General features: G+C 43.6%; 1 protein-coding gene across 1 annotated transcript; it reads right to left on the bottom strand.

Annotated features, from left to right (window-relative positions):
• INTS7 (integrator complex subunit 7) lies at positions 1 to 22,923 on the bottom strand. The gene is made up of 20 exons (XM_062622697.1): positions 22,829 to 22,923; positions 22,488 to 22,617; positions 21,184 to 21,330; positions 18,778 to 18,915; positions 18,243 to 18,289; positions 17,056 to 17,255; positions 15,379 to 15,501; positions 14,817 to 14,934; positions 13,603 to 13,737; positions 13,012 to 13,109; positions 12,379 to 12,618; positions 11,062 to 11,199; positions 10,118 to 10,324; positions 6,193 to 6,387; positions 5,344 to 5,447; positions 4,715 to 4,783; positions 3,487 to 3,619; positions 2,364 to 2,462; positions 1,377 to 1,562; positions 1 to 453 (listed from the first exon to the last, which is right to left on the bottom strand). The coding sequence occupies exons 1-20, from the start codon at positions 22,917 to 22,919 to the stop codon at positions 166 to 168; spliced, it is 2,886 nt and encodes a 961-aa protein (XP_062478681.1). The 5' UTR covers positions 22,920 to 22,923; the 3' UTR covers positions 1 to 165.
• Positions 22,924 to 23,399: the final 476 nt, after the last annotated feature.

Below are 23,399 nucleotides of genomic sequence, written 5' to 3'. Positions count from 1 at the left end.
TTCTGCTGAATCAAGTTCAGATTTATCCGACACCATTTAAAAAGCACAAGTCGGCATCTGAGATTTTGTAGGAGAAGGTTAAAATTGTAGGTCTGTCAAAAACCAAAAAGAAGTGTCCAAGAAAAGCTGTAATGCCATTGACCAGGATAGAGTCCCTTCAGGGAATTAAAACCGTGAGTAGGCTGTTCTCTGCTGTTGCTGCTGCGATGGCGGCTGTCCTTGCTGCTGCTGAAGACGAACCTGCTGGGAATATGGATCTTCAAGAGACTTAACAAAAATTGTTGTTTTAGGCCCAGTTTTCCAGACAATACCATTTGAATCTATCACAGAGGACTCTACTGTGATGTTGTGGGTGCCAAGTATCACAAAGTTTAACAGAAACTGAGTGCTGAAGTAGTCGTTGTGTGGTTCCACCCTCTGCTCCATTTCATTGGTCATGTTGTCAATAGGAATCTGAGAACACATGGAAGGTTAAAATTCCATTTTGTAGAAACCTATTCAAGTAAGTTTTCTCCTCTCCATTTGAAATGGAGAGAGATCAGAGAAAAATCTTTGTCCTCCGTTTTCCTAACCAATGCATGTGCTTGTCTGAATCAGCTTGACATGTTTCATCATTGATGAATGCGTTCTTTTGATACCTATTCACAAAAGCAAGGTAGCTAACACGTCTGTTTCTCCCTGAGGTTCTAGTTTTCCACAGACTAAACAAGTCAGATAAACATTACACACTTCCTAGTCCTGTTCTTCTTTTAGAAGCAACTTTTTCCTTCCCCCCCCCCCCAAGAAAACCCAACCAAACAACAAAACAAACACAGCCACCCCAAACCCACCAAAACAGGCTTCTCATTAAACGACATACGTTAGCAGAACTGTAACTTCTGAACATGCAGTCTTTGACAGGACTGTTGACTCGTGTTTCATACGCATCTCCTCAGGTGCTATTTAATTCGGACAGCATGTCCTCCCACTTTCCATAAACAAATGGAAAAATCTACCCTTAAAATGAGGATAAAGAAGTTCTAGAGTCTACATGGTAGAGAATAATCTGCCTTTTCCCCTTTGCAGTTTAACATGGTATAGACCTAGGCTGAATTTCCCCCAATTTCAAGCAGATTCCTGACTTGTTCTGAGCATCACAAAGACACTTTCGTTTGGAAAAGCTGTTACTAAAAACACATCAGCATACAGCAGGCCTAAAAATCTCATAACACTATGCCTGAGTCTGGCACGGGCTTGAATGTCAACTGCTCAGAGTAAGAGGATCACAGAAGAACCCATTCATTTCAACCTGAAAATCTGCTAAACCACAGGCAAAAAAAGAGCAGGAAAAAACAGCAAGAACGCTTAAGACTCCTGATTCTATTCTGTCTATGTACCTTATAGTCTTGTCCAGATTTGCTCTGCAGCACTGAAGAGACATTCAGGCAGACGGACTGGATTTTACGGAAAAGGCCTGGTTTAGACCCATGCTGAACCACCCCTTCCACCTTTAGAGCCAACTGCTGATTGTTCTGTACCGCAATGGGTTCTGCTGGGTTCCTCGGAGATGGGGATAGAGCAAGCTAAAACACAAGAAAACAGGCTACAAATGTGATTTTATACCTCCAGGAAAGCAAATACAATTCCAGGATGAAACAGAACGCCTTCTTATAGAGAAAATTCCAAGGAGGGGTTTGGAAGGGAAGCCAGCAAATGGAAACACAAAACTTCTATCTGAGGATCATTACTATCATACCTAACAAGCACCAACACCAGTACCAGCTGTGGTCTATCAGTTTCATTAACTGCACCTCTTCAAGAGAAGTGGATGAAGTCTTCTACAAAATAACCCAGGGAAGTATATACTAAGCTGAACAAAGAAGTAAAATGCAATAAGAATTAATAGTAAAAATCTTAAGGCTTTCCCTTTTCCAGCCAAAAGGAGCACTTGAGTAAATGGTGACCACCGCAGGTCACATAGAGCCGTTCTTACTCAGCCACCAGAGAAACATTACCATTTTCTCCCAAGATAGTAAACGTTGCTTTTCCAAGGAAAAACAATACAAATGTATCATAATTGCCTTCCCAGGACTAGACCGCTATTTGGCTTTGCAGACCCAAAACCATCACCAGTTCCAGTTAGATTTTCTCTTTAAGGCTTTGCAGTCAAAGAAACGAGTCCTACTTGCCTAAATCACAGTCTAGTGGTTCTTAATGCCCATATGTACATATGATTCATGTTATTCCTAACAGATAACCCCAGACGCTCTTTGCAGTTAAGAATCTTCACTAAAAATGCCAAAGCTTTGTGCCTTCAGGGAGGCTTTTCTCATGAGGCAGACTCTACAAAGAGAGATTTCAGGCCACATTTGAGCAGTACTTACCTTAATACTTGTGGACTGCAGCTTTTGAAAAAAGTACCTTTGAAATGAAAGGGGCACCTTCAACAATGCAATAACAGCATTGCACAGACAAGCTGTATGCTGCAAGAAACAGAGCCAAACCATTGAGAAAAATACATCATTCATAGCATAGGGGAAAGAAACACGCTTGAGGGACTGAAACTGCAGTAATTTCCACTGGAAGTCCAGAAATATATTGATACAGCCATAGGACAACAGCCTTTTTGGAACTACATGATCTTAAGGTGCTTTCCAACCCTAACCATGCTATGATTTTATGACTACATTCAGCCTCTCTTTTTATGTTCTGCCCTTTATGAAGAAGGTATTCTGCTCTGGAAAGAACAACGAGGCCAAGAAAAGGACAATCCAAGTCATTTCGGTCATAGTGTTAGGGTCAGCAGAGTAGGATCCGCTTGAAACACTCACACCCAACACCTCAAATATACAACAATTCCCCTCCAAGCAAACAAGTCCCTGCAAGCACCACAAACTTAATGTGGTGCAACAATTAAGTTTTAAGCCTCCTGTCTCCTCTTTCTTCCCTCACTACACTATACTGTACTTCTGGCTCACATGAGCCAAGGTAGTGCTACTGAAGTCACCAAGCTGCCTGGAGCTAGTGACAACTGAGTTTACAGGGTTTACCTTTTCTATGGTTCTCACAACTCACTCCTCATTGTGTTTGGGATTGGTAAAGACTGTTGAATTTAGAAACTACGCAAACAGATGCCAGCCATGACAAATGAACTACCTTGTTCCCATCAACGTGCACTACAGCTTTATGATGTTCACTAAGAGATGAAACCATACTAGCCCTGTAAGGAAGTACGTTATCAGCTCACTGGTTTGCATTCAGAGCAGTTTACTTTGTGTTCTCTGATGACCTGCATTGATAAGAGAAATGCTACACTCACAAAACACAGTATGAACTGCCAGCAGCTCAGAGACTGAAGTAGGCTAGTGCTGGACACTACAGACTGTTTATGCCAGTAAAAGCTTACCTTAAGCGTGTCCTTCAGTTTCTTGACTGCTAAAGACACACGGAGCTGCTGAGGTTTTGGAAGGTTTGTCTACAGAATATACATTTAAAACCACTACTTGCCAAGTAAGACACAGGAGCATACTTCCTGTTGAGGGATTCCACTTCTTCCAGTACATGATTAAATACAGACATCATTCTTCTTTCATATTCACTCTCAACATGTGCTGTTCCATTCGAGCTGTATTCCTGGAAACTTAAAAAGCCCAAAACTTTTCACTGTGTCTGACATACTTTCCTCTTTGTAACGTGGGAGGCTTATTCCCAAACAGACCCAACAAGACCATCCCCTATTACAACTCAAAATTCATCAAGAAATAACTGTTCAAACTGTTTACTCTGTTTCTGTATTTTTTTTCCACTATAAGACTTGCCCATTACATTTAAACCTCTAACTACATCTTACCCCATCTTCTGTCCCCATCCTTTCTCACTTGAAGCATTTAGGGGTCTAACAGGCTCAGCACACTTAATACCCCTACCTTTTATTCAAGCCTGTGGTGTTTCTAATGCTTTTAGAAGTCTCACAGCTCAAGGAAAAGCAAGAATGCCAGAGTTAAGACTAAATCTGGAAGTTTGTAATCTCATGCCTTGGATACAATTCCATCTCCTATACACCTAATGTTCTGAAGTCCCCAGCTTCATCCTTTTTACAAGTCTGATCAATACACCTTCTAAGAATGCTTAATTCATACAGAGTAGGACAATCGCTTTGATGTTCACTTTCAGTTATAAAAATCACATATTTAAAGCTATGTTTATCCACATTATCTTCAATTTAATCTCAGCCTGGGAGTTTTAAAGAGGGACTCGATTCACAGGAACTTCATTTCCCAGTGGGTATAAGTTCAAAGTTAAAAAAAAGAGTCAGATGTCATGGGCTTACATTAAGAGATTAAACTAATTTGGTGCGTATGTTTGCAGGACTCTAAAGGAAATCGATGTGTGCTTCCAAGTGCAAACAGTAGGTATGGGAGCCAACACAGAATGACACAAGCTGAAATAGGTGGCTAAAGAAGAGATTAAAAGTTGGGGTTTATTTTAATGTAAGCCTATATTTAAAACATGCCCAGCACAGTACTCCCCACAGAAAATCAGAAGAAATGTGGAACCCAAAACACAGTCCCTAGAGCCTGCCAGGTACAGCACAGCAGCACCAGGTCCTCAAGCCTGCCCAGAGTGGAATTAGAAGGGTCTAGTGAGAAACCTTCTGAGCATTCTTTGAATTCCTAGGCTTAAAGCCCCCAGGGATTTAGAAATGAACAGCAAAGGAGTTAACTATCAGACCTACTTTGCAGATTCTGGATCCAAAATCAGAGCTTCTATTGCATGTGAAATCAACAGGCAGCTCTGCTGTTGTCTGACATTAATATTAAGGAGTTAAAAGAATTAGAAGGATTGCACCTGAACCAAGAAATGCAGTATGGTTACTGGACTTACTTCTCTACCTTCTGCAAAGTAATCCTACAGTCTTTACTCCTTTAGTAAACGAACCAAGAACCATGAAAATCCCCGATTTTATGCTGTTGCAATTTTTGTGTCCTAACTTCTTCATAAAGCAATCCCAAGTAATAGTATGGCAATGTTTATTTCCAAATAGGTTTTAAGCAACAAGTACCTAATTTTTATGTTACTGTTTCAAAATGATTTTGTGCTGGTCTCTGTAGAAAACAGGATTGTTCAGTATCATTCTGTCCACATGAGAAGGGAAGTCAACATATTAGAGGGCGCTCAGGCATTGAAACAGGCTGCCCAGGGCCACTGTCCCTGCAAGTGTTCACAAACCATATAGAAGAGGCCCTCGGTGCCATGGGTTAGTGATGGCCTTGGCAGTGCTGGAGGACGGGTGGACTGGATGATTTTAAAGGTCTTTTCCAACCGGGTTGAGTCTATGAAATCCTAAGGTTTTTAAAAGGATACAGTTCTACATTCCTTAGAGTTGCTGAGTCGGCATCAAAAGATGCCTGATACAGCTCTCCGTAGCGGGTAGCCAGGTTCCGGAATTCCTCCATTGAGTGCTTCATCTACAGAGGCAATGCTGGTAGTCAAAAAAAACCCCAAATCAAAGCAAAACAAACCAACCCCCCCCCCCCCCCCCCCCCCCCCAGTCCAGCATACTCTAGCAAGATAAACCAAGTTCTTGCTTCTTCACACAGATAAAAGTCACTAGGCTGTTATCCACGCATTAAACTGGTATTTCTTCCTGTAACACAGCACCAATGTACCCTCCGTGGGCAAAAAATAAAGCAAAACAAACCGAACAACCTCTAAACCCCAACAACAACCTCCACCATCCCCTAAGGTAAATCAAACTGCTCCTTCAAAGGCTACCCACTGATGCCTTCTTGCAGACTACATGCATTATAGAAGCAGACTGCCTTGGTGCTCTGTACAGTAGCAAGCCTGTTGCCAACGCTCACCAAAAAGAGGTTGCAATAGGATCCTAAATTATATATGCTTTGTTAGTGTAATCACAGTATCTGAGCTGTTTCAAAACAAGGTGTGAAAGGTCTTCCTGCAAGTTTGAGCTTGCCAAGGGGCTTACTACGTGCGTATCTTGGAAGCTGAGCGCATGAATGTATCAGAAAACACACGTACATAACTTCATGATAGTGCCTGTTACAGGCAGACATTTGTATAACTGTAGGTGAAAACCAAGGCTCACTATTTAGCAAAACTATCCACTACCACTTTTCATTCCTTTCATCAGCTATGTTTGCTGAGAAGCAAAATTCATGGCAAACACAAGAGTGGAACAAGAACACGTGCCTGGTTAGAGATGCGTCCACACCTCTGGAGGTCGTTTCCTGATGTCATAGCGATCGTCGTGGCAATAGCTGGTGGTGGACTTGTTTTGAGGCTGTTGCAGGTACAAATAAGTTGAGAAAAAGCTTGCATAAGGTCAATCCTGAGTTTCACAAATCCACACTGAAAGCTCAGCGGATTAAGTGGTGTACTGGCAGCCTGAAACACAGCAATAGGAATGTTGGCAATCTAGGTCAAAAGCAACCATGATAAAATAACATTGCAATCAATGGCACTGAACTGTCTCATCCCACAACTGAATTCAATTCTAAAAGCTGCTGGTTTAAAACACATTTGAGAGATTTGCTCAATGTAAAATCATACTGAATATAAACAACACAGAAGTAATTATTAATCCCTATTTCAAGTGTATCACCCTTGTAACAAATGTGACTCAAGCTGTTACAACGCTACTGGGGCACCTATTTCCTCTTTTACCAAGGCCAAGCCATTAGTCAGATGACGTTAGTCCAGACAGTCCTTCTCCATAAGAGAGAGCACACTGAATTGGAAGGGAAGCACAAGGACTGACAAAGTGATTCCCTGCATCAGCCAGAAGAGAAGGAACTGGCTGAAGTTACCTGCAGTGGGAGGAAGGGGCAATAACCTTGTGCATTTTGTGAAATGGAACATTACAAAGGCACTCAACCTTGCATCTGATGCAGGCAAGAGAGAGAATTCAGTGACAACTAAGAGCAGTAAATAACAGAACTCCAGGAGGGCAGACATGCTGTCGTTGTTTAGAAGATGCAGTCCTGTGAAACTCCTCCCTAAGACTTTATCTGATGTGTGAAGCATCTGTGACACCTCAGGACTCCCAAGACGGGGGTAAACTGCAGTACCCGATATTTCATACTAGTTAGGCCAGAAATCCACCAATTTTTCTTACACTGCTGGATTTTGAGTACACCTTTTTCTTTAGGAGGGGGAAAAGCCTTCTGTAAAACAAAGCACTGGGACCGTCTCTTACTCAGAGAACGGCAGCTTGTTAAACCCATGCACACCATCTCCTGTACTTGTCATTCGTCAACAGAAAAGGTTACTGCTGAAAAGCAAGAAGTTATAACCCATTCCAAAAACCTTATGAAGATCCATTTCTTTGCCAACAGGAAAGCAGCAAACTCGCAAAACATCTACGAACTGGCTCACTACTGACTGAAGAGAAGAAACCAGCCAATTGCAACCACTTTAAACTACTGAGCTAGATTTCAAGCAAACAAGGCTGCTTCAGCCCTTCCAACCAGCTCCTTTGCTTTCTCCTCTGCAAGGGCATTAAAAAAAAGCAGAAGAGAGCCCTTTTGAATGGAAATTTTTCAGTTGATTTTGCAAGGGTGGTATCGGGAAACCCTCTGTAGGAGACCTCACTGCACTGTAATTGCTCCACAGAGACCACAGGCTTTTACAGACAGTAAAGTACCAGCACTTAGAGCAGAAAATCCAGACATTTTTAGTAGCACAAATTGGACTTGACTCTTGCAAATGGAAAGACAAGCTTGTCTCATTAATACTCAATTTACCTTATCTGCTACCCCTATAAGCCACGGAAAATCAATGAGTTGCAATTCTTTCTAGAAAATGGCAGAGTTCTCTGGCTCAGCCAAGCCCTTCAACAGAACCACTTCTTATCAACGTTATGTGGAGTTAACACTACTTAATCAGTGGTTATTTTAGTGCTTTGTTCAAGTACTGTATCTTCACTAGACTGCCAGCAGTGAAAAAAAGCACAGTGCTACCAAATGAGATTCACGTTTTGGGCAAGAAAGAGCAGGTCCTAGTCAAAATTCACTAACTATACAAGCAAGTACACAGAGAGAGACAGGTGGGGACTGTGGTCAATCTGCTCCATGACAAGACCCGGCCCTCCCTGCAGCATCCATAAAGTAATGGGACTTCCTCCTCAAGTGGACTAACTCATGTGACAGAACGTGTTGCACAGAGCAGTGCAAGACAGACAGTTGCATGCCTATCAAGAAGGCATTGAGAAATCTTCTGATGAGTATTTCATCACTGCTGAACTGGGCTGAGTGAACATCTACAACAGATTTACTGACAGAGAGTCTTACGGCTACAAAGTGGACAGCTACATAGGGCTCATCATATGCACTAACAGTGCTCTACAGTACCAACAGTGCGGAGTCATGCCCTACACTGGAACAGTAGCGACAGTAAAGCTAAACTCAGAGGGAAGAGACAGCAAAGGTCTTCAGCAGTGAGACTATTATGTGCACATTACACTCCGCTTCCCTTTGAGATGCTGGGTGCTGCAGATGCAAGCAGTGACTGGCTCCTTTTACAACTGGTACACGCAAGGTTAGGAATTTGTTCAGAGCGATGCAACAGCCAGCTATAAACCCCACTTCCTCTTCTCTAGCCTTCAAAAACCTGTACTTACCCCGCTGGACCACAACAACCCACAGGGAAGGTACCGCACACAGCAAAGCACTATGTGCAACCAGGAAATGAAGTCAGCAGGGTTGATGAGGACAGGAATCCTTTAACAGAAAACACCCCAAACCCTTGGGAAAGGCTCATGAAATTACTGACTCAAATAATGACCTAGTGAAGCCAGTTATTTTCCTGCCTCTATTAAATATTAAAATCTAATTACACGAGGTCTCCCCCTCAATGTCTTTTAGACATTAAAGAAACCTTGAAATGGTGAATTACAAGTCTTGTTCACTCAGCCAACAAGTTGAGACAAATACTTCAGGAATAATATAGCTTCCTCTCAGAAGGCAAAGGTGTAAAACTTACGTCCTTCCTGCCTCTTGAGGAATATTTATTAATAAGCAGTAGTATCTGAACCTTATTAAACAATAACATCTGGATTGTCAAAGCACTTGACAGTTCCAGTAACTGAAAAAAAAGCAGCCTAACTCAAAAGACAAGGAACTGCACATAAAGATTCCTTCATGGAAAATAAAATATGAAATTATTGTGTGAAGCTGGACTGTCTTTTGCTAAGAAGCAACTTCACAGTAAGAGCTGGTCCATATTCATTAAAGGGGTTTTTTGTTGACATTCTCAGCCATCACACAGCTTCCTGCTATTTTTGCCACTCCAGAGAAACAGAAAGTGTTTGCAGAAAAGCAGGTACCATCTGAATTCTGCCGATTTGATTGTCCTCCCTCCTCCTAGTAAACTTGCGCTGCCTTGTTGTTAGGATTCCACAGGATTCCATGGTCAAAGAGAAAGCAACATGAACTCAGCAGGAGGGAGGAAGACAATTAAATCCTTCTCCATATCTTGAGAAGGTAGCAGCCAATGGAGACAAAGTCCCAGGCTTGACTATTACAATAGCGTTTATTCAGCCAAAACAAGGAGTGGCAAATTTTAAAGTGCTGTAACTTTAAAAACAGATGTGTCTGTGTGATCATATGACAGGATTTGATCAAGGCAGGAAGGGGTGGTGGTGATGAAGTCTAGCTAATCACACTTGGCTGAGCTACAGGATCTTCTCTCGGCAGATGCAGTGTGCTACAACTGGCTCTTCCCTGCAGTCCTCTCAGAGTCTGGCAGATGTCAAAAAACTTGTCAGAGTTTTAAGAACAGAAACCAAACAGATCAGGGACCGCAGCGACAGGACAAGAGATGATGGGTTCAAACTGAAACAGGGGGAGTTCAGGTTAGATCCAAGGCAGAAGTTTTTCCCTGTGAGGGTGCTGAGGCGCTGGCACAGGGTGCCCAGGGAAGCTGTGGCTGCTCCATCCCCGGCGGCGTTCAAGGCCAGGTTGGACAGAGCCTGGGGCAACATGGTTTAGTGGGAGACGTCCCTGTCCACGGCAGAGGGGTTGGAACTAGATCTTAAGCTCCTTTCCAAAACAGACCAGTCTGTGATTCTATGCTACAGCATACAGAAAAATCATCACTAAAGTATATCTGGGCTAACCGTCAGTGATGCTATTCCTTTGTGATAGGATTTTAAAGCTTCAGCAATGCAAGACAGCGCCGAGCTGTAGTTGTCCTCCTGCAGACCTGTCAGACATTGTTCTGCGTGGGAGAACTCCTTCAAGCTGTTCAGCCAGAAGTAGAAGTGTTCTGATGCCACTTGAGTGAGCAGGCTTTGATATAGTTCTCTGGCCATGTCATGATTGCCCTGCAACGACAAGAGTGTTTTTACGAGGGGACATTCATGAAGGCTGTGCATTTCTATGACACAAATATACATAAGAGAACAGTCACATCTCCAGAACTACGCTTACTTTAACGTTAGAAACAGTGAAATTTCTTCCAATCATTTGATCATGACAATCCTAACAATAAATAAAGCACAAATGTTTATTTTACGGAAATAGCAGCCTGTGTATCATCTATATGTATATTTACTTATACTAAATAAGTACAGTACTTATTTACGCAAGGTAATTGAACAATATGAGAAACAGACACTGAAATTTACTTTTACGACAGCATCTCATACTAGGGTTTCTACATCATTCTGACCCCACCTGCGAAAAGGGAAACAGTATATTTTCCTTCCTTTCATCACATTGAAAAGAAGAGAAGCACACATCAGGATGGCCTGCATCACCTTCTGAAGAACAGCTAGACAATGCAGATTAGGCATGCGCTCAAGAAAGTATCAGATCATTACTTACTTCCTTTCCAAATATTTCAAAAAACAAGTGAAAAACCATCCCGATGGGATGAGTGCCCTAAATGCCATATATCTTAATCAGCATTCCAGGGAATTAAGACGGAAGTTTCCAAATCCCTCATTCATTTCCTCCTCCCAAGTCCTACCACGTTCCTTATTTTCTTTTTCCAGTTCAAAGAAGTCACTAGCACCCTTCCAACCGCACTAAACCATTTTCCTCCAGGTACTTCACTTACCATTCTGGAAGCCTGCCTAGCTATCCTGTAGGCTGTCCATCCATTGGAGGCATTCTCCAGCTGCTGTTTGATAACAGTTTTGATTTCTGAAGATAAAGCTTTCTGGCTGGAAACAAATATCACTGTGGCGAGAGAAACCTAATAAAGAATGGTGAGGAAGAAGGTTATATAGCAGGAGCTAAATTAAAAAGGGAAAGAAAAAGCCAGTTCTGTCTCCTAAGCTACCAGAAATGATCTGCTTGATTTTAGACTCAAAAACTACATAGAAGATTACATAACCATTTTAACTGAGGAACTTCTCAGTCACGGGTCTTTTAAGTAGTTATTTAAGTAGCTTCATTCTTGGAGATGAAAGTCACTTTCATTTAAAGAATCTTTACTGTGGCTTTTAACCGAGATGTTTCAAATGCAATGAATGAAGTAACAAGAAGCTTGTAATTTCCTTCTTAAAATTCAAATCCATTTCCAAACAGACACGATAAAAAGCATTTTTCTCTCTTAAGAGTGTATTAAGTCATGTGCATGAGAGTTACCAGACATGAAGCGAGCTAACTGCCATTTTGCTTTTCTCTAACCATTATTTTACAGATATCCCATTAATTTCAATAGCTCGATTTGTCTAAGCAGTGCCACCTGCTGGAAAATGTAATGGAATACACTTAAAAATACATAATTCAGCTCCAGCCATGGGATGTTTCAACATTGAATGTACGCCATCAAAAGCTAAAGCACAAGTGAAGAGAGGGGCTATAGACTGGCACATCAACTCAGACATAAGAAATGACTTAGCTGGCTTCTTAAATAAAATCAATCCACAGTAGTTTGCATAGAAGTTGGTGCAGGGCCTGGAGCACAAGTGTGATGGGGAACGGCTGAGGGACCTGGGGGGCTCAGGCTGGAGAAGAGAAGGTTCAGGGAGGACGTGATCGCTCCCTACAAGTGCCTGACATGAGGATGGAGCCAGGAGGGGCTGGGCTCTGCTCCCAGGGAGCAAGGGATGGGACAAGAGGAAACGGCCTCAAGCTGCCCTAGGGCAGGTTTAGATGGAGCTGAGGAACAACTCCTTCCCCAGAGGGGGAGGCAGGCATTGGAGGTGCTCAGGCATTGGAAGAGGCTGCCCAGGGCAGGGCTGGAGTCACCATCCCTGCACGCGTTCACACACCGTGTGTGCAGATGAGGCCCTCAGTGCCATGGGTCAGTGGTGGCCTTGGCAGTGCTTGGGAACGGTTGGACTGGGTGAGCTTAAAGGGCTTTTCCAACCTGGTTGATTCTATGACTCTACGAATCTAAGGCCTATTTACCAGAAGGAAGTCTTACCAAGAGTTCCTGTTTTTTATCTGTGGCAGATTGTCCAATTAATTTATAGAGGTCCATCAGGTCTCCTAGCATCCCATCTGCTAGGACAGGCAGCTGCATGGCAATAGCTGCTAAACAGTGACACATGAGAATCCTGGCGGCGTCCTGGGCGCTGTGTAGCTGGGTCAGCAGGGATTCAACTACTGACTGGCTCAGGTGAGGACGGCACTTGACCAGCTTCACCATGCAAGTTAACGTGATCTGCAACTCACACAACCAACAGGTACAATGAACATAATGTCTACTTAAAACTAAAGAAGCCAGGCACACTTATCTGCACATATGGCTGCAGAAATAGAGAAGACAAATTCAAGAAATTCTAATCTTTCTCACACCGCCAGCCTTTACAGGAAAATAACCAGATAAAATTACCAGGAGCAGCTTATGAAGTGGGAAAATTAAAATAATAGAGAAGGGTTGTAATCATGTACACTGCATCCCCATCTCCAAAGAGCAAGCTCTCTCCAGTATTCTTTGTCCTCCAGAGACACCTCCATGCCACGTTCAACTTCATGTTTTATTATAGTGATCCTCTGAGAGGAATATTACTGTAAAACTTACAGCTATGCTAGGGGAAGACAATAGTAATGTCACCTTTAAGGTTGCCTGAGCTCCTGGACTGTCATCTTGACTGCAAAGAACAAGAAGAGCTTCTAAGCCAAAAACTGCATCCTGCTCCAAAGGCAGAAGATCTGAGGAAAGAGAAACAGAGTAAGTTAGTTCTCAGTTACATTTTCTGACCACGGGTGCTATAACGTTTGGACCGGTGTTGCGTTCACCACCAGTATCTTCCTAATACCTCTGCCTCACCTTCTTTTGATCAGAAACAATTCTGCTATTCCATGCCTCGGCTAACTTACCCTGCAGCCACACCAACCGTGGCATTTGTAAGGCGTAAGCCTCTGGACCGAGGCTTCTGAATGCCCTGTTATTCTTTTGCAACAAGCTTTGTGCAAAGAGTTTTCAAAGGCTGATAAACAATTCTAAATCAAAATGGAACCTTTCTAGCCATTCATAAAATCATACAGAATATTCTCTGCTAGATTACAGGCCCCATTCTCCCAAACCAGCATGAAGGATCAGGCAGATTTACAGACAGGTTCTCAGACACGACCAGTTAACACATGTTAAGTGCATAAGCCTAACTGTAAACAGACACATTTCACTGTCCTTGCTTTCATTTACCTTTTTCCTGACAAGAGGCTGATATATTAGTCAGAATTCTCACACCATGAGCTGCAATGCCACGGTTATTATGGTAACAGCACTCCTGTGCCAGTTTTACTAAATCAAACGACCTCGCAGTTGTAGCTGCTGTACCTAAACAAAGACAAGGCAAACAGGACATAAATCAGCCCAGTCCGTAATTGCATCAGAGATCTCTTCAAGTACGTTTCTACAGAAAGTCTATATTGATTTAGGATTATTTCTTTTCTTATGGCTAAAGGACAGGATGAAAGCGTCTCTTTCTGCACACACAGAGGCTCTCCCTCCGTTCCTGAACACTGTACAAGTTAGAGATTAGAAAGAATATTTGGGTCTAAAGCCTGACGTTTCAGGGACTCGGAGAAGTATTGCCTCAAGAATTATTACGTCTCATTAAAAAAGCTGGTGAACATATTAAGACATGCCAGAATGACTGAAGAGGATGTACTATTTTTCTCTGTTTCTGCAGCCCATGTAGTTGGGCTTGTAGTGACTCATTAGGGCAGTCTGGATTTTGAGAAGAAAAAGAAAGCCATGTGATCATCATTTTAAGAACAAGATACCCCGAATCACTTTTAAATGTCTACTCTATTTCTTCAAAATACAGTCACAAGGCCGAAAGGTTCACTGGTACTGAAGCGGGTCATTCCCACAAATGTGGCAAAGCTTCACTGAGCCAGGATAATATGCCAGCCCACACTCAACACCATTAAGTCTTCATGCTACTCAAAACCTATGCAAATCCATGGTTTCAAAGCAGAACACACGACAGCCACTTGGGAGGCATTACATTTCTTCATTGGATGAAGAAAAGTTGAAGGATCATAGAATCAACCAGGTTGGGAAAGACCTTTAAGATAACCAAGTCCAACCATTACCCCAGGATCACCAAGACCACCACTAAACCATATCACTGAGGGCCTATAAGACCCAAAGGTAAGAAAATCTTTCATAAAGCACATTAACCACAAAATCAAGAAGAAAATCTTAGACCACGACTATTCATGGGTGTACAAGCATCCCATTTGAAGTTTACATATGATGAACGCATTCTGACTCCAACCTAGTATGCTGAAGGTCAAACCCACTTTCAGAACACACTACAAAATGTTCAGATGAAACTGATTATCAGTAGACAGACAGGTCAAAGCATCCAAAATGCCAAAGATAACCATATGATCTTGTTTTCTTACCTGGAGCAGTGCTGAAGTACTGTTTAATGGCAATGGTCCCCGATAACACGGAAAGAACAGACAGCATGCCCAGCTTCAAGCTGTCGTAAGGAGTGTGAAGAGCAGATTCACACAGTGCCTAAAGAGTAGCAGGAGAAAAGATCCAGAGGGAGGGAAGTCCCATGAGCTATCAGTACTCAAAGTTTAGTTGCAGTTGGCTGTGAAAAGTTTTGAGAGTCAAAACAGACTATACTGAAATCAAAATCAGAAGTCATGTCCTGAAGCATCTGTTTTAGTAGTAGATCTAGAACACGGCTTGCAGAAAAAGGACAGTGGGCTTCATACGCTAGGAAGCACCAACTCTAAGTCATTTCTTACTTAAAAATCAGTTGCAAAAATGTTATCAGTTCTCACTGATCAAATATTGCTGAAGATGTTAAGACAGTTCTCCAGTCCTAAGAGACATACATCATTATTTTGCCTTGTAACAGTTTGTTTACCTCCAAAATTGCTCTCCTGGAAAGAATCCTGCAACTAATTGCAAGTTTCCGTAACAAACTATAGCTTAAAAGAATGTACCAACCTGAATATTTTCTCTGCTCCACGTATGGGGTGTCTTGTTGGCCAACAACTTTAGATCTTGGATTGCAAGCCTCTTCACAGCCTTCCTGGGGTCATTCTTCAAGTACTGCAACAAAAGCTGGATCTGCAACAAGGTAAACTCACTGTTTAAGAGAGATGCTACTAGAAGGAAAGGCTTTTTAAAGGTACTTGTGAAGGAATTTTGAGCATACTCAGCCAAAAGTAACTTGCCATATCTGTCTGATTTCCACCACATGGAAAAACCGCTGCTTAGGCTGTAATGCCATGGCAAGCTAAAATAGTCTGACAGCTGATTTCTACCACGCTGCTTTGCTTGTTCAAACATCCTTCTCTATCTTCTCTCACCCTGCATACCCGAGAAGCCTTGAAAGCTGTTCTGGCATTCTGAGAACTACCATAAGATATCTCCAAGAAGCTCAGTAAAAAAAAAAGAAACCAAACTTATGCTGTTGTGAATATGCTACCAGCAACTACTCTGGGCATTTGAAGCTAATTTGGGTGGCTGCAGTTAACAGACAGCAACACAGACATCTTCTATGTAGTTGCCAAAAAAAAACCCTGAAACCCAAACACACCCAACCCCTACCTACCCCTTCTGAAGCCTTGATCTCAAATTAAATGACACTTGTGGTGGTCTTTTCCTGAAACTTCACAGAGATGGAAAGATGGACTAGCCAGCACGTGAAAAAGTATGAATGTGCTGGCCATGGTTTTGCCTTCCATCCCCACCCTGGCTATATCACTTCTAAGCAGCATTGGCTGTTCTGTTATAGAAATACAGCCTAAATCACCAGTCCTACCTCATAAAGGTAATAAATCACCGCTCTTTACTCATTAAAAGAATAACCACCCAGAAAAGCCTATAGAGTGTTCTAATGTTGTTTCAGTTGGCTTAGATTAGGTACTATCGAAGCATCCTCTGAAATACAAAAATCAGCCACGTCAAAAAAGAAGTTTCAGACCGATCAATGTTACTGGTTTAACAGCGACACCAGTCTTTCATAGCTGTACAGGATGGAAGGAAAGCAATGACGTTCATGACTACAAGGAACAGTTAGTCTCAAAACTCCCTGTGTTCAGACCTGCTACATAAATCATGTCCACAAAGCACACTATCAGAACATAAAAGTACTGTATTTTTCTATCACTGTTTTCCCACAACCTTGGTTTGTAGTCCTAAATTACAGCAACAGAATCAACCTCCTCGGAGTTCTTCAAGAAATACATTTTCAAACGTGCATCCTCTGCTACTGAAATATTCCTTTGCTTGCATGCAAGGAAGGCAAAACCCACACCCAGGACCTGAGAGAATGCACAGTAGTGAGAGGTGAAGCCTGGGTTCTACAGGCAAAGTTGCATATTTTCAGAGTAGGTCAGCGTTGATGTTAAGGTCCTGCTTGATTTCAATCTCAACTGTTTTAAAGAAAGACAGGCCATGACCTGTAAAGAAGGGTTCCCGGGTTTGATGGGGTTATCTGGAAATAGGAGCAGAGAGGGCAAAAAATATGAAAGCAGCAGCAGTTTTCGGGGTGCTCTTTCTCTCTAGCACATAGAAGCGACCATCCCAGCATATCCATTGATTTATACTCAGCATCAGCTAGAATCTGAGGTCTTTTAAAGGTACTTTAAGTTGAAAGACATAATTAGGAAGAATTACCTGCTTAGGAATGTCAACCAAAGAAGAAGCAGCAAGCAGAGTAAAGGTGTGCAGAGTAACAATGACCATCTTGGTAGAGGGATACGACGTTACCAGCTGCTGGAGCAGCTGCCGGGAGCTGGAGGCCAGGCTAGCATCATGATGCATGTGCTGTAGAATAGGGATCAACTTCAATTTCAAGTCCACAGGTGTGGCCAAACCTGCAACAGGGAAGAGAAACATAAGCAGTGCTAGTCCTTTGTACTAGCTTTTGGCACTAGCGAGGCCCAAGTATGCCTGCATTGCTACCACTGCTGACTGCAGATTGTACAGACACCTGCGTTAGCTCCAAATAACCGATCTACCAGCTACCAGCGTTAAGGACAGCAGTACCAAGCACTTCCACAGTTCTTGGAGAAGGTTGTTCCTTGCTTCACTGCAGGTAACAGACACTTCTGGTGCCCTCAACGTAAAGAGGACTTGGAGCTGGTGGAGCAAGTCCAAAGGAGGCCACGAGGATGAGCAGGGGCTGCAGCACCTCTCATATGCAGACAGGCTGAGAAAACTGGGGCTGTTCAGCCTGGAGAAGAGAAGCTGCGTGGAGACCTCAGAGCAGCTTCCAGGGTCTGAAGGGGGCTACCAGGATTTATCAGGGACTGCAGCAACAGGTCAAGGGGTGATGGGTTTAAACTTGAACAGGGCAAGTTCAGGTTGGATCTAAGGCAGAAGCTCTTCCCTGTGAGGGTGCTGAGGCGCTGGCACAGGGTGCCCAGGGAAGCTGTGGCTGCCCCATCCCTGGCAGTGTTCAAGGCCAGGTTGGACACAGGGGCTTGGAGCAAGCTGCTCGAGTGTGAGGTGCGCCTGCCCGAGGCAAGGGGTTGGAACTGGATGAGGTTGAAGGTCCTTTCCAATCCAAACCATTCAATGATTCTATGATTAATTCACCTGAAGCAACCTGTGATAGGCCTATGCAAGTTTACTCATCATGCTATAGATGAGCTTTTACTCTTTACCAAACAGGCGTTTTGAGAACTTAGATTTTAAGAGGATGTAAGAGCCAGGCGTTAGATTAACGGTTAGCTAATTTAATTCAAAACCACGAATCATTTGAGGATAAGGGCAACAGCATCTAATATTTACATAAGGATAATAAGGAATTCTCAGGGAAATTAGGTTTTCCCTTTTATCACTCAATATAACACATGTACCTTGTATCATCTCACTGATTTTATTACATATGCCAGCAGCAAAATCCCTGTAGAGAAAAGGAAAAGCATCAGGCGAGATAAATACAACAGGGAAATCATTCAAAATAAAACTCAACTGACCTACCAAACACTCTGCTTTAACAATAAAAGCTTTCACAAAAGAGTGCTTGCCAGGATCTAGGCTCTTTTAGAAACCCTGCACACGGGCACGGTCAAATGCAAGCTTCTAAGAACATGCCGAAGGGACACGCAGCACTACGTTTTGTTCCAGAATATGATTTATGTAAAATAATCACTGATTAAAGCTGCTATTCCACTTTGCATTCCCATAGCTATGAGCTTTCTATTACTATTTTAGAAAAAATAAATATCTGTTAAAGTTGTGCTCAGATTTCTTTACAATTTTGTTATTACACACAATTAAATGTTTTGCTAAAAATGACACGGTTGGCAGTACCGAAGCTTTGTGAATGGCAGTGCTAATGGAGCTTCCGTTCTCCGCGATATAAAACTGAAAACGGAAATGACATCTTACTTTGACTGTGCAGAAAAATTGGCAGCAGCAAATATTGCAGCTTCAACTTCTACATTATCGTGGGAATCCAAACTTTGGCGAATACTGTGATGTGCATTCTTCCTTTCTGGAATGATAGATGCCATGCTGCCCAACATCCTACAGAACGAGATCACAGCAAGATCAGGAAGAACAGTGATTGTGAAGAAACGCAAGACGAAGCCAAACAGAAACGGAGAAGGGCTGGTTAAAACACTGTTTTGATATGAACATGCACTCCTGAACACCTATTACAGAAGCAAACAAACAGAACCATAGAATCAACCAGGTTGGAGAAGCCCTTTAAGCTCATCCAGTCCAACCGTTCCCCAGCGCTGCCAAGGCCACCACTGCCCCATGGCACTGAGGGCCTCATCTACACACACGCTGTGTGAACACTTGCGGGGCCGGTGACTGCAGCCCTGCCCCGGGCAGCCTGTTCCAATGCCTGAGCACCCTCTGGGGCAGGAATTGCTCCTCAGCTCCATCTAAACCTGCCCTGGGGCAGCTCCATCCTCCTGTCAGGCAGTTGCAGCGAGCAATAATGCTAAAAGCAGGAACAGAATTAAAAGGTAACAAGTTTTGTCATGTGGGTTATGGCAGTGGTTTAACAGAACATGAATTACGGCTTGATGCCTTTCACCTCGAAAGGGGCACACTGAGAAACATCCCACTACAGCACTTAGAACAAGTTTTTGTAAGGTGCTTTTACATTCAGGCTCTGGTATCAACGCAAGAGATTTAATGCTAAGTGCCCCGATGGCTCTTTTCAGACACACGTGAAGTGCACATTATGGGATATAAATTCAGAAATGTGGCAGTATAGGGGGATACCCCCCCCTCCCCCCAGTATTTAGAGAAGCGTTTCCACCATTTCTAACTCCCTTCCCAATTCAGACTGCAAACCTAAGTAAGTGACAAATCTCCAAACGCTCAGCAAGTTTTACCACATGCTAAGAAAGCAAAGTTTCCAGAGCATTACCGTGAGCAACCAAGCATCTGATTTACATCACTTGTTTCCAAGACCTTTTGCTGACGTGAGATAAAGTTATTACTGGGAATAGCGCATTACCTTTTGTGTAACTGCTAAAGGAGGAGTAACTCAGTCTATACTTTGCTAACGATATGCCAAGGATACTTCTCAGGCAGGTTGAGCACAATCCAGTTCCTAAAGAACAAATGCAGGATTTGCACTGATGGTACTTTTTGCAAGAGTTCTAAGCAAGCATTTACACACAGCTATGGAGCACTGCAATCCCACAGGCACCAAGTTGTGTTTGAGCAGATCTTTCTTCCAGCACATTCTTCCTTACTGACGCTACTTAGGGAAGACAAAAACAAATCAACAAGGATTTTCAGCTGCAACTGCCATCTTACCCTTTCACTCGAGGCATCCCATGAACTGGTTTGTAATGTAAGTTTTTTTTCAGACTAAGCAGATTCCTGGGGCTTCTGACAGTCTGCAAAGCCAGACCTCTATACCAGTCAACAACTGTAAGCTGCCGTTAGAATACTGAAGCGGAACTACAATAAAACATGGAGATATGCTGTAATTACAAATTTCTGAGACACCAAAGCATGAAAGCATAATAAATAAATAAATCAATCCTCAAAATACTGAGAGGAGAAAGAAATGGACATGGGAGCTCATCAAACAAACCCCTGTCAATGCCTCCCATCCTTCAACAGTGACATCAGTAACAGTTCTAGATGGACTGAAGAAGAGAATACAAAGGGAGAAAGAAAGGCTCTGTCTTCACATTTGAATTCGCGTGCACAGGAGCTGGAAGATGCAGTTAAGATGTTAATGTTGCACACTGTTGGACGCAGACACCAAGGCAGCAGGACAGTGACGTGAAAAGACAGCTTAATTTTACTGGTTTCTTTATATTATTGCAGGAAGTCCAAAGCAATCAACAATACAATGGCACTTCTTTCGAAGTTACCGACCAGAGACCAGCAAGCAGTAAACATCTATGAGAACCATTAATGAGACACAGATGGAAGCATACCAATTTTGACATGTAAGGAAACACTTTCCTTTTGGCCCTGGCCTAACTATACCACGGGCAACATAGGATATATTACATGCAGCTACTCTCTGGGTTATGCATAAAAGAGGTTCGTTGTTCTCCTCAGAACACAACATTTCAGGGCTGCAAATCCCGGTTTGCCCGAAGCCATCCACAAAGCTCTCGCCGTTGCCAGCGGTTGATAACCTCGCTCTTCTGATCTCAGATCTTTATCATTCACCACCATTAAAGACAAAGTCTTTGCTTTTTCACTCTACGAGCAACGTAGAAAATGCCTCCTAAACTTCATTGACAGTAGTTTGCTCTTCCAGACCAGCACACTAAGAACATGAGGTTCATTAATGTCATTACATACCGAAGCGTAATGGCCCGAGCAACTGGATCATTGCTGTGAATTACGGAGAAAACTCTTTTGACGAATTCATCCACATTTAGGATCTTCTCTAAGTGCTTCTCACTCTGCTGCGTAACTTTGAGCACACAGAGCCTCAGGAAGTTGTTTCTGTTAGGAGACACGCACGTTTGCACACACGTTTCTTTATCAGGCGGCTTTAGAATAAATATTCAAGCACTCTAAATAGGAAAGTATCATAAAAACCAAAACAATCTTCCAAGAGTAAATTAAAACAAGGAAAGGTCTATGCTTTAGAAACACTGTATTTGACTAATCGAATAAAAAAGAGACTATGGCCACACTGGTGTTTTACCTTCTAGTACAGGTAGTGTCAAAATCAGGCCCAGTTTCAGGGAAATTAACTCACTGACACGAGGGAGGAGAGCGTATGCAAATCGTAAAATCATAGAATGGGATGGGATGGAAAGGACCTTCAACCTCATCCAGTTCCAACCCCTTGCCTCGGGCAGGCGCACCTCCCACTCGAGCAGCTTGCTCCAAGCCCCTGTGTCCAACCTGGCCTTGAACACTGCCAGGGATGGGGCAGCCACAGCTTCTCTGGGCACCCTGTGCCAGCGCCTCAGCACCCTCACAGGGAAGAGCTTCTGCCTTAGATCTAACCTGAACTTGGCCTGTTTCAGTCTGAACCCATCACCCCTTGTCCTGTCGCTACAGTCCGCCTCCAGTGTCCTTGTAGCCCCCTTCAGACACTGGGCACCTGTTTTGTGCACACTTAAGAGATAAAAACGTGATAGGAAAGCACACCCGGAAAAGTTTAATTGCCATTGCCAGGTGTGAGTGAATTTCCTCTCCTTCCTTGAGCTAACGGCAACAGATAACCTTGTAAGCGATGACAAAACAGCTCCAATTCCACCACATGCACTATTTACACATCAGGCACTTGCCAAAGCTACGCTTTGGCCTTCGTTATTAACATTCCTTGGAGACGGAACCTGCACATAGCATCATTCCCCTATTTATTAACAACAAACTGGAACGTGTCTTTGGAGTAGAATTAACACCAACCAGCAAGTGAATCCTCCTGTCAGGACAGATGGAAAAGAACCGGGTCACCAATAACTCAGAGACACTTAAGCCCAACTAAGGACAGAGAAAGCAAGCTTCAACCGAGCACAACTCGTCCTCAGTGTAGCAGTATTATCACGCGTGTAGAAAAAAACCCCACAGCTGCCCAAGCTCCCGTGCAGCAGCGCCGCAAGACCGGATACACTGCTATAGATAAAAGACAGCCCGATGCTACTCACCCGACCCTGAACACATCAGCCAACTTCAGGAAAGCTGAATTAATGAGAATGGGGAAAGGGTATTTCTGGAAGAGCCGGGGAAAACGAACGACGGCTTCGCACTGCTCCCCGAGCTTCCCAGACCTCAGACCTAAGCGAGACATCAGCGATCACTGCAGATCCGACACGCCGACACTCCTTCCCAGCCAGGCCCCTCTCCACCCCCCGCTCACGGTACAAAACCCACCTCCCGGCACCTGGGGACCGCAGCCCGGGACGACACCGCCCCTCAGAGACCGCAAGCCGACGACGCTCACGGCAAACCCTACGAGGCAGGCGACCCCAGCCCCGCGGGGCCTCACCTTTGTCCAGTTCCATGAGGGCGGAGTTAGCGTCCAGCTCCTGCTCACCATAGCCCGCCTCGGACAGGAAGGACTTCCCGCTGCCCGCCATCCCCACCGCACCGACCGGCACCGGAGCACCGCGCGCGCACGCACGCCTTACCGACCGCACATTAGCGCATGCGCAGCACGTAAGCATGCGCAACAGCAGGAACAGAACAGCGCAAGCGCAGAAGCTCTATAAGAAAGGCGCATGCCCGGTAGCGCGATAGACATAACGCATGCGCAGTAGCTCAGGCGTGGCGGGGTACGCGTGCGCACTACCACAGAAACGGCAACGCAAGCGCAGTAGCTGAGAAATTTCACCGCATGCGCAGTCCTTCCAAAATCCTAAGCGCATGCGCATTAGATTCGGACATCTTAGCGCATGAGCAGAAGCTCGGAAAGTTTATCGCATGCGCAATATAATCTGTTAAAAAAAGATAGGCGCATGCGTAATAGGACAAAGACATTGCGCATGCGCAATAGATTTGGAATCCCTAGCACATGCGTCGTCTGTCTGAGAAAGGAAGCGCATGCGTGCTCTAATGAC

The sequence above is a fragment of the Pezoporus occidentalis genome, unplaced genomic scaffold, assembly GCF_034315485.1.
Source record: "Pezoporus occidentalis ecotype Australia unplaced genomic scaffold, CSIRO_AGI_Poc_V1 ctg245, whole genome shotgun sequence".
Classification (NCBI taxonomy): Eukaryota; Metazoa; Chordata; class Aves; order Psittaciformes; family Psittacidae; genus Pezoporus; species Pezoporus occidentalis.
This window is presented reverse-complemented; position numbering and strand designations above follow the sequence as displayed.